Source organism: Phodopus roborovskii, unplaced genomic scaffold (genome assembly GCF_943737965.1).
Source record: "Phodopus roborovskii unplaced genomic scaffold, PHOROB, whole genome shotgun sequence".
Lineage (NCBI taxonomy): Eukaryota > Metazoa > Chordata > Mammalia > Rodentia > Cricetidae > Phodopus > Phodopus roborovskii.
In genome coordinates, this window is record NW_026126410.1 from 42797361 (window position 1) to 42812258 (window position 14898).

The 14898-nt window shown below is 45.8% G+C and overlaps 1 protein-coding gene across 1 annotated transcript in view; it reads right to left on the minus strand.

Annotated features, from left to right (window-relative positions):
- Window positions 1–6318: 6318 nt before the first annotated feature.
- Srd5a1 (steroid 5 alpha-reductase 1) overlaps window positions 6319–14898 on the minus strand; it is a 31744-nt gene continuing 23164 nt past the window's right edge. The window contains exon 5 of the mRNA XM_051182642.1: window positions 6319–8672. Coding sequence (XP_051038599.1) covers window positions 8606–8672 — 67 coding nt within the window. The 3' untranslated portion in view covers window positions 6319–8605. The remainder of the gene's footprint in view (window positions 8673–14898) is intronic.

Sequence of the window (14898 nt, forward strand, 5' to 3'; positions counted from 1 at the left end):
CCCAAGTGCCCATGCCTCCATTACCCGAGGTGACTCTATCAACACTACACAGATGTGAGCCTGCAGAGCTAGACCTCGGGCCAGAGCTTATAATGCTACATGTCCTGTCCCTCTGAGGAGACATGCGGGCAAGAACTGAGTGGCAGTAGGGTGATTATGTCTGAGACCACTGAGGCCAGGGAGGAGCAGTGTGAAACCATGTGGCAGGTGCCTGAGCCTCCGGTGAGCACACAGTGAGTGCCTGGACACATGGCACCCAGATACATGGCCCCTGTTGTGGAAAGAAACCACACTTGATGAGACCGATTGCAACTGCAGAGACGTGGAGAGGGTAGAATACTGAAGGTCCACAGAAGCTGATTACCTTCTCCGGCTAGCTTTAGCCCCCAGAATAGCCATTCTTTGACCACCTCTGTGCCACAACTGCCATGCTGTGACTAATGGACAAGACCCTTTTGAAATCTATTAACTTAGCAGACCACTGGCTTCTACCCACTCAAATGCTAAGACTATCATCAGGTAGCATCTTGGACCTACGGCAAAGCTTCCTCTATCTTACTGTAACCATCCATGTATTTTACATTTCCCTTGATTTGGGGCCTTCTCTGTTCTGTAAAACTATAAACTGTTTCCACATTAGAGCATGGGATTTGGGATAATTTGATAGATACGTTTTTCTGGTCTGCTTTCCTAGTATTTGGTTTAAGGTATCCACTTCATTTTGAAAACATTTCTGTCTAGATGTCTTGTTTTGTGTGCTTGCTTGCTTTCAGAACTCTAAAGGCATTTTGGATTCCGCTTGCCTTTGGAACTTTGAAAGCACTTTCGCTTTTGTTTGACTCTGAAGTGCTTTAATTTACTACCCTGCGGCCTGTTTCTCCTGACACTCTTCAAATACATAACCCTGAGTTTCTCTGCTGCTTCTCCTGTGACCCTGCTAAGACTCAGCAGAAGTTTTATGAACGCCTGGCAATAAAGACCGAAGACAAGATACAGTTGCCCCCTCCCTCCCACCCAAAGGTGCCGTTCTGTCAAGGGGAACACCCTACCATGTAGAGTGATCTCATAGGGGACCCTAATAAATATATCCCCATTTCTAGGTCAGAAGGAACTGCACTGGCTCACCTAGGAAGACACATATAAGGGATTGGTCACCCAGTGTTGTTGAGTCCCCCTGTATTTGCATAAATGTGCAGGATAACCCCGAGACCCAGGGGGAGAAGATGGCCTCAGGGTAAAAGCCGAGTAAGTCGATCCCAAAGGCAGCACACAAAATCCATCCCACACACACATTCCCTGGATATATATGCAAGTATTCAGAAAGGGAAAGCAGAGTAGGTGTGGGCAACAAGGTTTTCAAAAAGGAGAAAGTGTTTGGAGATAAACAGTCATCTGGTGCACCAGCCAACTTCATGTACTGAAAAGGACTTAGGAGGCCCTACATCAAGGGGAATTTAGTGGGGTGGTGGTGGCACATGCCTTTAATCCCAGCACTCGGGAGGCAGAGGCAGGCAGATCTTTGTGAGTTCGAGGCCAGCCTGGTCTACAGAGCAAGTCCAAGAAAGCAGAAAGCAGGTGAGGATGTTACTGAAGGTGGGACCATGATCCCAGCCCCAGCAAGCAGAAGAATTTGGCAGCTTCTGCCATGTGGTTCTGGCTTTAGAGCTAAGGATACAAGAAAGGGACACACAATTTGTCTCTGTGCCTAAGGAAAGCCTCTAAGGCCAGGCATTCGTCATGTGTGTCCCCGAATGGAGGCCTAAAAAGGCCATTAAGTGAAGCTGTGAAGCTGAAGCCTGGATTGCCAAGATGTTAGAGATGCCAGCCTTGTGGGATACCTGTGGAGGAGAGCTGCTAACACGGGGTTGCACCGGCCCAGGAGAAAGAAACTTGTTACAGTCAACAGAGCTGAATGAAGCTGGAGATCTGAAGAGTGTTTTTGACATCAGACATGGAGATGCAGGGTTTGGAGTTTACCCAGCTGGTTTCGGCCTTGCCTTGGTCCAATCTTTCCTCACTATGTTTCCTTCCCTATATTTTGGAATGGTGATGTACATCCTGTGACATTTATGTGCAAAATATGTGTTAGTATTCAGGTATCTGTACTGGCCTGCGCTTGGGGTTCTGACAGGATACGCCATCAGCTGCAGCCACTAAGAGCACCACCTGTGCACATTCACTATGTTCCCTTTTAAAAGGGTCCCACCCCTCTCTTCTCCTCTTCCCTCCTCTCTGTTCTCTCTCCCTTCCTTCCTCCCTCCCTCCCTCTCTCTCTCTCTTCCTCTCTCTCTGCCTCTTTTTACTCTTCTGCTGCTACTGTCCCCAGAGACTGGTCTCCCCTGTCCTCTCCCCCTTTCTCATTCCCTTTCCCCTAATAAAAACCCCACCATGTGAGCTCTGTTGCCCGGCGTCTTTCCCTCATGCTGCTGTTTTTTTAAAATTACAACAGTATGTGATCTGCTTTTTGATTTTGATTTTATAAGGCATTACAATTGAGTGATTGCATGAATCTCAAAGAGACTTTGGACTTTTAAACTTTGCTGAGATTGTGACAGACTATGAGGATTTTTGAAGTTGAACTAAATGCATTTGCATGGATACTGTTATAAGCTTATGGGGGCTTAGTTTGAATGTATTTGCCCTCTTAAGCTCATAGGGAGTAGGACTATTAGGAGGTGAGGCATTGATGGAGTGGGTATTGTGTTATTAGAGGAAGTGTGTCCATTGTGGGGGTGGGCTTTGAGGTTTCCTCTGCTCAGGATACTGCCCAGTGTCCCAGTTGGGTCCACCCACCCATTCTTCATAAGACAATTGAAGGCCAAATTTAAAAGCTCTGTACAAAATGGAATAAACCAACAGAGAGGCCCAGTCTCAACCAAGGTGGGAGGTGAAGACTAATTCCGAGGCTGTCGTGACTTCCACACATGCAATGTATCATGTGCTGAGGCTGCCCTGACTTCCATACGTGTGCTGTGGCATGTGCTGAAGCTGTCCTGACTTCCATACGTGTGCTGTGGCATGTGCTGAGGTTGTCCTGATTTTCATGCATGCAGTGTGGCATGTGTTGAGGCTGTCCTGACTTCTATATATGTGCTGTGGCATGTGTTGAGGCTGTCCTGACTTCCATACCTGTGCTGTGGCATGTGCTGAGGCTGTCCTGACTTCTATACATGTGCTGCGGCATGTGGTTACCTGCATTCCCATATGCAGCAATGCTCACAACACCCAGAAACACAAAGAAAATACACGTTTAAATTATTATTGAGATTCGGGATTTCTGCACAGATCTTTATCACACAGCTGACCTGAAATGAAGTCCACTGTCCATTCTGCTACAGTGACAAGTGTCCCACAAGTGACCCATTGCTGATGCTCCACCTCCCGATGTCTTCAAAGTGGTATTTCCTCTTGCTCTTGAGTCACTTATTCTCCAGAATCATCCTTTTTCTAAAGCACATGGTGACTTTATGTCACAGCTCATTTAAAAAAAAAAAAACCAAAGCAGAGTAGAAGTGATTTTGGGGCACCATCAACCCTCACCCAGGCTGTCCTGCAGTGTGAGGCAAGAGGTACTAGCCATTACAGACCATGACTCCCCCAAAACCAACATGTCAACTTTTCTCTCCATGCTGTCGCCTAGGCTGGTAGGGCACCATGTAGCTTAGGCTGGCCTCAAACTCAAAGAGATTGCCCTCAGCCTGCCAGCATGCCTGCCTGAGGGGTTTTGCTTCAAGGATGTTTGAGAACTAGTATACAGCTGATTTCCAGGCTTTACATTTTTGTCAGAGGCAGGTATGCAGGCGACAGGATCATGTACTGTCGTCACCGTCTAGGAGGACTTCACTGGGCTGTGCTCTAGGGGCCAGGACCTGCCATGCCACAGAACAAGCACACATCTGGGTGCTTCTTCACCCACTACCTTCTCCTACAGGTGCTGAAGAGTGACTCACTCCAAACCTTGGTACAGGATTTTTACGACACCAGGAAATGTGTAAGAGCTCATGTTGAACTGACCTCCACGCTTGGACACTGTGGAAGGCACTGCTAAAATCAAAAGGCCAGTTTCAGTCTTCTTTTTTTTTTTAAGGAAGTCTCTTCCAAATCATTTTAGACAGCAAGAGAAAGTTTTAAAAAGAGGGCTGGAGAGATGGCTCAGCGATTAAAAACAGACTGCTCTTCTAGACCACCTGGGTTTGATTCCCAGCATCTGTACATCAGCCAGCAACTGTGTGTAACTTCAGTTCCAGGGACTGACCCCACTTTCTGTCCTTGGGCTCTGCTCACACACAGTATACAGACATATATTTGGACAGAACACTCATACACAATAAAATAGTAATAAACCTTCAGAAACAATAAGAGAAAATGATTCTGGTGTGGTGGTTAGTAAGACAAGGTGAACTAATTTATTATTTGTAAAACCCACTTGTTAAAGAGAACTAAAGTGAGTGCCATCTAAAAACGCAATAGCAAGTTAAAAAAACAGCTGATGGATACAAGATGTGTACATCTACTAAAAAGACAGTGTGGTCATGTTCTTACCTAAGCAGACTTTAAGTCATGAAGCAGTCAGCTGGAGGACGATGTTTAAGCTGGTAAGAGGCACAGATTCACATGAGGCAAGACCATCATCAGAAATACAAGGAGAACTAAATATGGGAGATCAATCAGTTATAAAGAAAAATTAATGTTTGAACTAACGATAACAGAACCAAATAGGATAGACTTAACACATGGTCCTGTTATTGCTGTAAAGTGTGATCTCCCTTCAGGTTAGCAAGAAAGCCCAAAAGCCACAAAGAAAATTTACAGAAAATAATCTATATCCACACATGCAGTAAAGGATAAGGAAAAATTCTTTTGTATAGAAAACTAAGTGAGCTGGGCACAGTGGCATGTGCCTATAAGTTCAACAGCTAGAAGGCTGAGGCAGGAGGATGGACTTTCAGGGCAGCTTGGGACACATAGTACAATTTTGTCTCAAAACAAAATAAAGCGACACACTCCAAAAAAGTATCCTTCCAAATATATTACCTTTTAAAAAAAAAAAATCTCTGGATCAAAAGTAATCTTAAAAGTAAAATTAGAGATTATTTAGCATAATTATGTAAACATGTTTGTAAATTTTTTTTTTTTTTTTGTTAAGTGTGTGCACACATGCCCGGGTGTCTGTGGAGGCTGGAAGAATTGCAGGTGGTCATGAGCTTCCTGACATGGGTGCTGGGGACTGAACTGGGGCCCTCTGGTGAGGCATCTTTCCTGCCCCCATAGGAACATTGTGGCGATGAAGGAAAGAGGGTCTTGGTTATAGGAAACACACAGCTGCAAACCCTTGAAACAAGCTAGCTAAGAAGAGAGAGAACTGGCTGCTCCTCCAAAGCACCAGCATAGACTCCCAGCCCACAAGGTGGCTCACACCTCTATTTCCAGTTCCAGGTGATCTGATGCCCTTTATCTTCTATGGGTACTGCATGTACGTGGTATATAGACATAGATGCAGGCATATACACACTTTTTAAAAAACAAGGTAATTTAGAGTGTCAATGCAGTGTGTTGTAACCACCCTAATTCTCCACACTTGCTGTAAAATATCTTTCTCATTTCTTTCCTGCATAAAGTACCTCTGAAAAATCTCAAAATAAGCAACCTGTTTTTGTTTTACTACTGTGGGGGGTGGCATGCACAGGCCACGGTGTGTGTGAGACCAGGTATGCTAGAGGACAATGGTGGAGTAGATTCTTCTTTCATCTCTACATGGTATTGAACTCAGGTGGCCAGGTCTGCGCAGCAAATGACTTTGCTATTTGAGCCATCTTGCTGGCCCAAGAAGTAAATGGTCTTTAACACGGGGAAAATATCCCATGGGCTAAGGCAGAAAACATCAATAATCACTGCAGGACATAAAATACTCAAAAGCCATTTGTGCCCAAATCACACAGGAATCCAGAGAATCTTCCATGTTTTCCTCCAGCTTCTTGCTGACATACACAGCAAACGACAACAACAACAACAACAACAAAAAAAAAAAAAAAAAAAAAAAAAAAAAGGGGCGTCCAGTGCTGCCAAACTGGAAACCATGAGGGTGGCAACGGGAAAAGCTGGACTTCCTGAAGTAATTTAGCAGCATAGCTCGACATGGTGAAGCCACAAACATCCGTAGCTTCGTTTTATCCCAGTTACAAACCAATTGACCTCAATTAAGACCATAAAAGCTCCCATGACTTATGCACCCAACACTGGGAAATCGGTCAGCTTTCGGGGCTGAACGCTGAATTGGTAATGATAGTCCCAACCAACCACCAAGACAAACAATACAACTGGACTTAGAACTGTAGTTTTATTAACTTCCTTAATAATCACAGAATCACCGTTTACATAAGAGTTTTAAGTAATGAAGGAGAGTGTGATGTTAGGACAGGATTCCGTCTAAATTGATCTCGCACTTGGCGGGTGGGGGAAACAAGCACCAAGCCCATGGGCAACCTGGCCCTTCATGAACAAAGATGCACCACAGGGCTAACGTGTGGCTCAGTGACAGGGCATCTGTCTGGCAACCCAGAGTCCTGTATTCCATTCTGGCATCATGCCCTTCTTCAACGGAGGTTGAAGTTCACAGCAAACATTCCCAGGATCTCCGCTAAGTACCTCCTTCCATGTAAACCTTCCAGGACACACCAGGCAGGCCCGCTTCTGAAGTATGGAGAGGAAAGCTACAGTGTTTAGTGCTTTGGGTTTTGAAGATAAAGGGAAAGGTGGCAGATTTACGGTAAGGTTCCCCCTTTAAACATTGCTTTTGTTTGTTTGTTTTGCTTTTTATTATTAAAATGGAACAGCCACACCACGAAGTTTTCTGTGTCATTCTGCAAACCAGAGGCACAGAGAGTAGCTTGTCTATGAGAGCCAAGGGGCTGAGGAAGCCCTGCTGGGAAGAACACAGGGAAAATAGGTGGTACGTGTAGGAAAGGTGTGGGGGTGGGCACTATGCACACTGTCAGGTGTACCAGGAGGTCCACTGCAGCATCTTTAGTGGGGTCAGAGAGCACACTGTCCCATCACTTCCCCTGAGGACAATGGGCAGTAGAGAGAACATTGCCTTGGGGCAGTGCTGGTCAGTCTGGTAGGGACGGCTTTTCACCACTGGTCCCCAGACTACAAAGAGCTATAGAGGAGCCAGTGTCCTGGCTAGAGGCCTGGGGAGGGGGTCTTTTATCACTGCAGCTGCCTCCTTGGAGTATTACCAATTGGTACTGGGTTTTTTGTTTGTTTGTTTCCAAACAGGGTCTTCCTACACAGCCCAGGCTAGCCCTGAATTTTCTGTCCTTTCACTTCAGCCCTCCTAGTGCTTGGATTTCAGGGATGTGCAATGATTGGTCTTTGGGTGCATTCAAAATAAGAGATTCTGTTCTGAGATTTTTGTTTTATAATGATAAAAAACAATATGTGTTTTTAAATGCCTTAAAGAATTCTAGTTCTGGTGGCACATGCCTTTACTCCCATTAGGGATTAAAGCAGGGGAAGGTGGTCTCTGGGAGTAGACCAGGAGGCTAGGTCTATAAGAGCAAGTTCCAGGACAGGACAGGCTCCGAAGCCACAGAGAAACCCTGTCTCGAAAAACAAGACAAAACAAAACAAAAACAAACAAACAAAAACACAAAAAATTCTAGTTCTGACTAGCCCAAAGGAGGAACAAAAGGCAAAAGTAGGGCCAGTGAGTGAGTGAATACACTCTATACTTCCACTCTCTTTGGGACACAGCGTGTTGACAGGAGCACTTTACCTGGAGAGCTCAGTGTGCAGGCCTTTTCCCAGCCTCTGGGATCAAAGGGTTCACTGTTCAGCAGCTGCAGCAAAGGACAGCAGACTGTGATCTCTCCTGGGCTGTGACCACCCCCACACCACCAGGCTTCTGTGGCCAGGGCTGAGCAGGCAAAACACCCATCTGCGGAGGAGGCAGGATGCTGGCCTGCCTGCATTCCTTGGAGGGTTGGTTGTTTCTTACACTTTTGTGACACAGAACCCAGAGACACTGCCTGGTTTGGTAGCATTGGAGAGGTGGGAGGCCAACACACCTTTACTTGAGGAGGCCTCATATAACCCCGTGAGTTCAGGGCCAGCCTGGTCTACACTGAGACCTTGTCTCAAAATTTACAAACAGTGGGTGGTGGTGTACACCTTTGGTCTCAGCAATCAGGAACCAGAGGCAGGTGGATCTCTGTGAGTTGAAGGCCAGCCTTGTCTACAGAGCTAGTTCCAGGACAGCCAGGGCTGTACACTGAAACTCTACCTTGAAAAAAAAAGCAAAAACTGAAAATGAAATAAAAAATTTAAAAACAAACACACAAACAAAGCCAAACCCTAAAGAGGCACATTTAAAGCCAGAAACACTTTGGCTGCAATGACCCAGTGTTCTTCACTCCTGACCTGGCAACCGATCCCAGTGGGCTTAGTTTATGATTGATTTACTCCTTTACCGGGGGATTAAACCCCCCACCAGCCTTCCTGAAACAATGGTGCTACTAGAGAATTAAGGGAAACATATCATTTATAAGTGCCTAGAGAGCCTCATAAGGAAGGAAATTTTCCAAGACAATGCCACTGACAGCAGTTAAAGCACAAATGGAATTAGCATTTTTCTTGATTTGGGGTAATCTTCAAACTTCTCATGGTACCACCTAAAATGAGAAAAAAAAAAAAAAAAAAGGCTTAAAAAACCAATTCATTCTGCTATTTAAGCATCTTAGAAGATGGCAATGACAATGATTATGCAAGAAATGCCTAGCCTTTTTAAAAAATGTATTTAAAAAATGTGTGTGTGTGTGTATGTGTGTGTGTGTGCATGCACATGAGTGCATGTATGCGTGTGTGTACATACACACATACACTGTAGTAAATGTGTGGAGGTCAGAAGACAACTTTCTGGGAATTGGCTTTTTTCTTTCTACCATGTGGGTACTTGGAATTGAACTCAGAGATCCTCAGGCTTGGTGGCAATCGCCTTAGCCTACTAAGCCATCTTGTCAGCTGTAAGATCTCTCTTTTCTTTTCTTTTCTTTTCTTTTCTTTCCTTTTCTCTTCTCTTCTTTTCTTTTCATCTCTTCCCTTCCCTTCCCCCCCCCCCTGCAGTAAATCCACATTATAAATACTTCTAAGTGTCTGAGGTGTATCTCAGAAGTGGCCTGGATAATTCACTTTTCCTTTTAGATGGGATACTGACATGTACCAAAAAATACAATTGGGTAAAGTCCACAATTCAGCCTTTCCCTCTAAACACTTATCTTCAATGCATCAACACAGGCAGGTCAGTGGGGGAGGCAGATTAAGAATGCAAACTAAGGTTAGTTATGCCTACAGTGGGGATGGCCAGCAATCCACAAACACATTCTTTCTTGTCTTCCTTTTTCTGAGTCACTACTGCAAAAATCCCATCATTATGTCCCGAGGACACGCTTAGGAGGTTTTAAAAGGGACATGGAACTTAATAAGTAGGTTAAACATTACACTATTTCAGGCAGTTTCCTCTATGGCTGATCTTCAGGCTCAGGTGTTTGGTGTGAACAAGCACAGGTCTATAATCTAGTCTGCCACTTCAGGAAGAGTTGTGATCTGTCAAACATTCAGTGCTTTGCTAAGTAAGTATGGCTGCTCATTCTCCCCGAGTAGGCAGTCTCCCCTTAAGTCTCTTTAAGTTTTACTCTCAAAAGAGTACACTTGTTAGCAAACTACAACAGCCACCAATAGGGACATTTATAAACTGAAGTTCCAGAGCAGTTACTCTATTACAGAGCGGTTACAAGTCAATGCTATTTTGCTACACTGCAGTGAACACAAGGCTAGGAATTGCACCTTGAAGTGTCTTCTTCTGAGTAATTTATCTGATGGTTTAGTTGCTGGATCCACTGGGTTATTTTTTTTTTAATTCTCTATTATTATGTGCCTGTATTCTTTGCTACTCGAGAGGCTGAGGCAATGGGATTTTCAAATCCAGACCAGCCAAGGTAACATAACAGGACCGTGTGCAAAGGGACATTTATTTTCGTCCTTGGCTTGTAAGGCCAATAGTTTTTGAATATACCTCCACAGAACTGAATTACTCTTTGGGATTTAAAATCATCCCACACCAATATCGACTTAAAGAACTGAGGACAAAAGCATTTCCAACTCTGAAGGCCCTCTGCAGTCAATGCAGACCTGAGATAGAAACTGGCTAGGCAGTTTAAGGGCGGGGACTCCAACCGCCATCTTTCTTGGTTGGAAGCAAGACATGTCTTCAGTTCTCTGACCAGAAGGGGACGCTCAGGTATTTTTGCCTCTCCTAGGGTGTCTCAGTGAGGTTTGATGGAAACTCCAGTTCAGATGCTAATTCCTTCATGGTGGATGGATGTACTGCTCCCAAACTCTGGCCGACTTTCTAAGCAATTTAAAGGTACTTATTCTTAAGGGACGAAATGTTACTGTAGAGGCCACTGAGGTTATCTGTTGAGGCCCATTAAGAAAGTGATCTGCCCCTAGTCAAAGGAACGGAATCCACGGCTGGCCTTGGGTGGGACCTTTTCTGATCTACTCCAATGAATAGAACATTCATACTATTGACTCCTTTGTTAAACGTTCATCCAACGGGCCTGTTAGTCATGGGGCCCAGGGACCCTCAGGAAGTCACATTCACGAAAAGCTAAGCCATATTAAAAAAGAGACAGGAACAATAATTAACCCTTAATGAGACAATATACTTTCCCCTCTGAGAAATCCAGCCCTCGGTGCAGTTGCTGATGTCACACCATCACGTAGCTCTGCTCTATGTCCTGCTTTTCAGAGTTTAAAAGTGTGACTTCCTTTTTCTTCTTCTCTTTCTTTTAGATACTGGTCAAAGCCTGAGCCTGTTTTCTCGGGCACCTTGCACTTTCTCCTTCCTTTCATTGTGCAGCTGTCTGTGGCCATGTAAGCTGTTCACTGGCTCCCACTGCCTCTGCATGCTGGTCTCTTTTCATGTCCTTCATGTCCTCCTCACCCCTCCCCCCCCAAGCAGCTGCCATGATGCACACCTCGTCTGCCCTATGGTTTTCTCTCAAACCCAAATAAGACTGTGTTCCAGCCTCCTCCTGATGCCACCTTTCAATTGGTTTATCGATGAGATTGAGAATCCAGTGGAGGGGCCCTGGTTTCCCTGGCAACACAGAGAATGTCTTGGGATTTTCATTAGAAAGGCTCTCATTTGGAAAACTCAGGGATTATTTATTTCCCGTTTCTGGACACTTCACATTTGAATGTTGAGAGGGACTCTCTCTCTGTCTCTGTTTTGTCAGAGGAAAGTGATCCATGATGGAGTCAAACACCTCTTGTTCAGTCTTCCCCCTATCCAGTTTTCAAAAGTATGCTTGCTCATTTATCCCATCAAATGCGGCAGGTGTATAGAATAGCAACATGCCTCCAGGAGTCGACAGCATAAGAGGCCATGGTCCCTGTGCATTTTCTCTGCCTGGGGCTGAGCAATAGGACTCCATGAGGCCCAGTTCAGCGCCTGGTTATGTGTTCTTAAGTTACAGAGGACACTGTTTCCATCCACTCTTCTTCCAGGCCACCTAGCAGAGAAATCTGGGGCCTTCACAGGTCAAACTCACTGCCTTTACTTCCTGAAGGCTCAGTCCATTTAAAATGGCTGAAGTCTGTCTGGGTTTTTTGTAGATGTTGACAAAGTGCCAGAACCCAACAGCATGAGATCCTCCCCCACAAGCCTGAACCATAGTTGTGACCGTAACGTTCCCTTTGAAGGTCTTCGCCCACCAGCTCCTGGTGGCCCAACCTGTCTGGCCTCTCCATCCGTGTCTCTCCACGTGCTGTTCTCTTCTGGGCATGCAACTCTGCAGCTTTCCACATTTAATAAGCACCCTCACTATGGTGGCTTAGTTCCAGTATAACCTCGTCTTGTGCAGTCACATGAGTCCACAGGGACTGGGGTCAGAACTTTCTGCCTTCTGGTAGAATTCAGTCACCACAGTAACCCCATTTCTGACTAAAGGAGAGTTAGTGGGATATGAGCAGGCCAGGTAGGTGAAAGTAAGCTTCATGAAGAGGGGGTGGGTATCTAGAAAGGACCAATAGAAGGAAGGGGGAGACCCAGGACCCCAAGAAATGCCCAAACACCCAACGCAGTGTCCATTTAATAGATGTCCAGCCTTAGACTTTTCCCATCCTGTCTTTCCCAGTCATTCAACTCACTGCTTGTGGCAGGAGATGGACATGGCAATTCCCTAGACAACACCTGTCACCCACATTCCCTGTGGTCTCGTCTGGGATTTCAGAAGACAGCTGTATGCCTGACTGAAAACTGACAAGCATCAGAAGTACCCGTGACCCACTTGGTATTCCAAGGACTCCCCAAGCTAGGGGATACCCCAACCATGCCTACTGTGGTAGAAACCCAGGTGAGCCGTCACCCCCACTGGGAGAAAGGACAGTAGGTGTTTAGACTCCAATGGCATGGAATCCAAGTGATCAATGATTAATAATAGACCAGTGTCATTGAGGCAAGACTTCTGTGAGCGTGTCAGTACACAGAGGCTATGGGCCTGAGGAGGTCAAACTGAAAGCCATGCTGGCAGCCGACATAGGTAATGTGTAGGTCTCCCACACGGTACTACTGTTGGTGACATAAAGCTGCAGGAAGCAATCAGGACTGTGGATGACCACCAGGGACAGCAGCAGCTGCATAGCAAAGCTGGCCTGAGTCAATGAGATGAACCATGTGTGCTGTGGAGGCTACGCAGAGTCGGTTGTAAGTCCCAGATGTCGTGTAAGGGGCTGTTTATACTGTCGGAATCTAGTTTCACTGTAGTCTGGTTGTGACTGTACCCTGGTTCTTCCCTCTTGGGTGACAAGAATTGTTTCTGAGCTGTAGGGGGATGGGTCGCCAAAATGAGGCAGCCAAATCTTGGTTCCCTGGCTCTCCTAGTACGGCAATGTGCTAAGGAGTTGGCGTCTGTCTGCCTCCTCCTGAACCTGGCTCTCTGTCTGGCTCTGTGAACACAGGGGAATGAGGTTGGGGTAGAGTGGCTGATGATTTGAGGTAGCAAATGTGGCTCTTGGCTTATCTCCGAGCTGGTGTTGTTTACTGAAGGAGGAAACTGGGCAGGCAGAGCATTCAGCCATGGGAAAGGTGTGGAGAGCCTGTTTCTAAATGTGACCTCTCCAGGGGACAGACCAGACTGTGCTAGCTGCTCCCTGCTGACTGACAAGACTAGACATCCCAAATCAGGTGGATGAAGAAACTCAAGTAATCAAAAGGTAACTATGACCCAAGATCTCTCCATCTCCCCTCCCCCAGCTCGCTTTAGATAGGCAGACTAGTTCCAGGAATTCCTTGCCAACTTGCTTTGATCATCATGGTGTTTCATCACAGCAATAGTAACCCTACTAGGAAACTAAAGTGTGCAAAAGGTCAAAGTTCAGCAAACTGATATCAAACCTCTGCTTAGATCAATAGAGTTATAGGTCTACTCTTCAGAACAATTACCAGGACTGACTCAGAAAAAAAAAAAAAAAAAAACAATCAAAATTTATTTAAGTGTTTGGTTTTATCTGAAGTGTCCAAGATTTATCTAAATATTACACAGGAGCTAAGAGTACCAGGCTGATACATTGATCTTCTGGGTGTTCAATGAACATGCTCCGAGGCTATGCTAATGTAGTAAGAGAGATGAAAAGGGGACTATTCCTCCCCTTACGCTGTCTCAGAATGTCCTGTAACTGGGGCGGGAGGTGGGGAGGTGGGGGGCTGGAGGGGGATTACCTGGAGACCCCACCCAGTGAGCTCTAACCAGTATCTGGTCTCCTCTGTGCTTTGGAGTGAAACCACACAAAAGGAAGGCCTTTGACTGTAACTCATCTTCATACTGATGGAATAATCACTAAAAGGGAAAGGGGGCAGAGGCTCCTCTGATGCTGTTGTCCCCGAGAACCAGGCCCTTAAGTGGCCTTGGCACTAAAAAGTTAGAGGCAGCTGGTTCTGGCCACAGGTTTGATCGTAAACAGCCCAGGGTATGACCGTGAGGGTAACACTCACTGGACACTGGGTTCAACATTACAGCACCTATGTGAGGCCCACTATTGTTTTAACCTAATCGTCAATTAGTGATTAATCTCCCTCCCTCTCTGTCTCTCTGTATCTGTCTCTCTCTCAGAGGCACCTCTCACTGTGGTTCTAGCCACTCTGAAAACTACCAACATGCCTGAAAATAGATCCGGAGTTCATCACTCTCAACAGCAGCCTTGGATGTGGGACATTTTGGGTAATTGCTGGCCTACTCTGGGCTATACTAAAGTGGTTTCTAATATTCTCCATTCCACCTGGCCCTCTGCTACTACAGATGGTTCTGCAGGAAGGGCCCAAGATATACTGCCTGCCAAAATGTTATCAAAACCTGCAGGACCAGTCCCAGGAGTCACCTTGTGAGAGTTCTTTCTCTTTGAGACCTGTGCCACCACAAGACCCTGCCCCATCTTAGCATGAGGCCGATGCTGCAGCAGCCATCGCCCTATTCCCTGACAGAAGTAAGTGTTGACCTCTGAGATGGGGGAATGCAGGAGAGTTAGAGGTACTTAACTAGAGTAGGAAAGCAAACAAAGGCTGCTACTTGTCCCCAGAATACACTGAGAGGTGAAACAGCAGGCAGGTGTAGGGGCAGTATCTAAACTATCACTAGGAGGAAGGGGGAAGCCCTGTCAAATGCCCAACACAGACTCCATTTATTCCAGCCTCGGTCTCTCCCATCCCAATGGGACAAAGCAGTTACTTTTCCTCTCTGTGAAGTTATGTCAACAGACTAGGCAATCCCATAGACAGCAAGCAGTTAGGTCATTACCCTGACTGTTTTTTTGGCCATTTGATAATGTAAGTCACCTCTG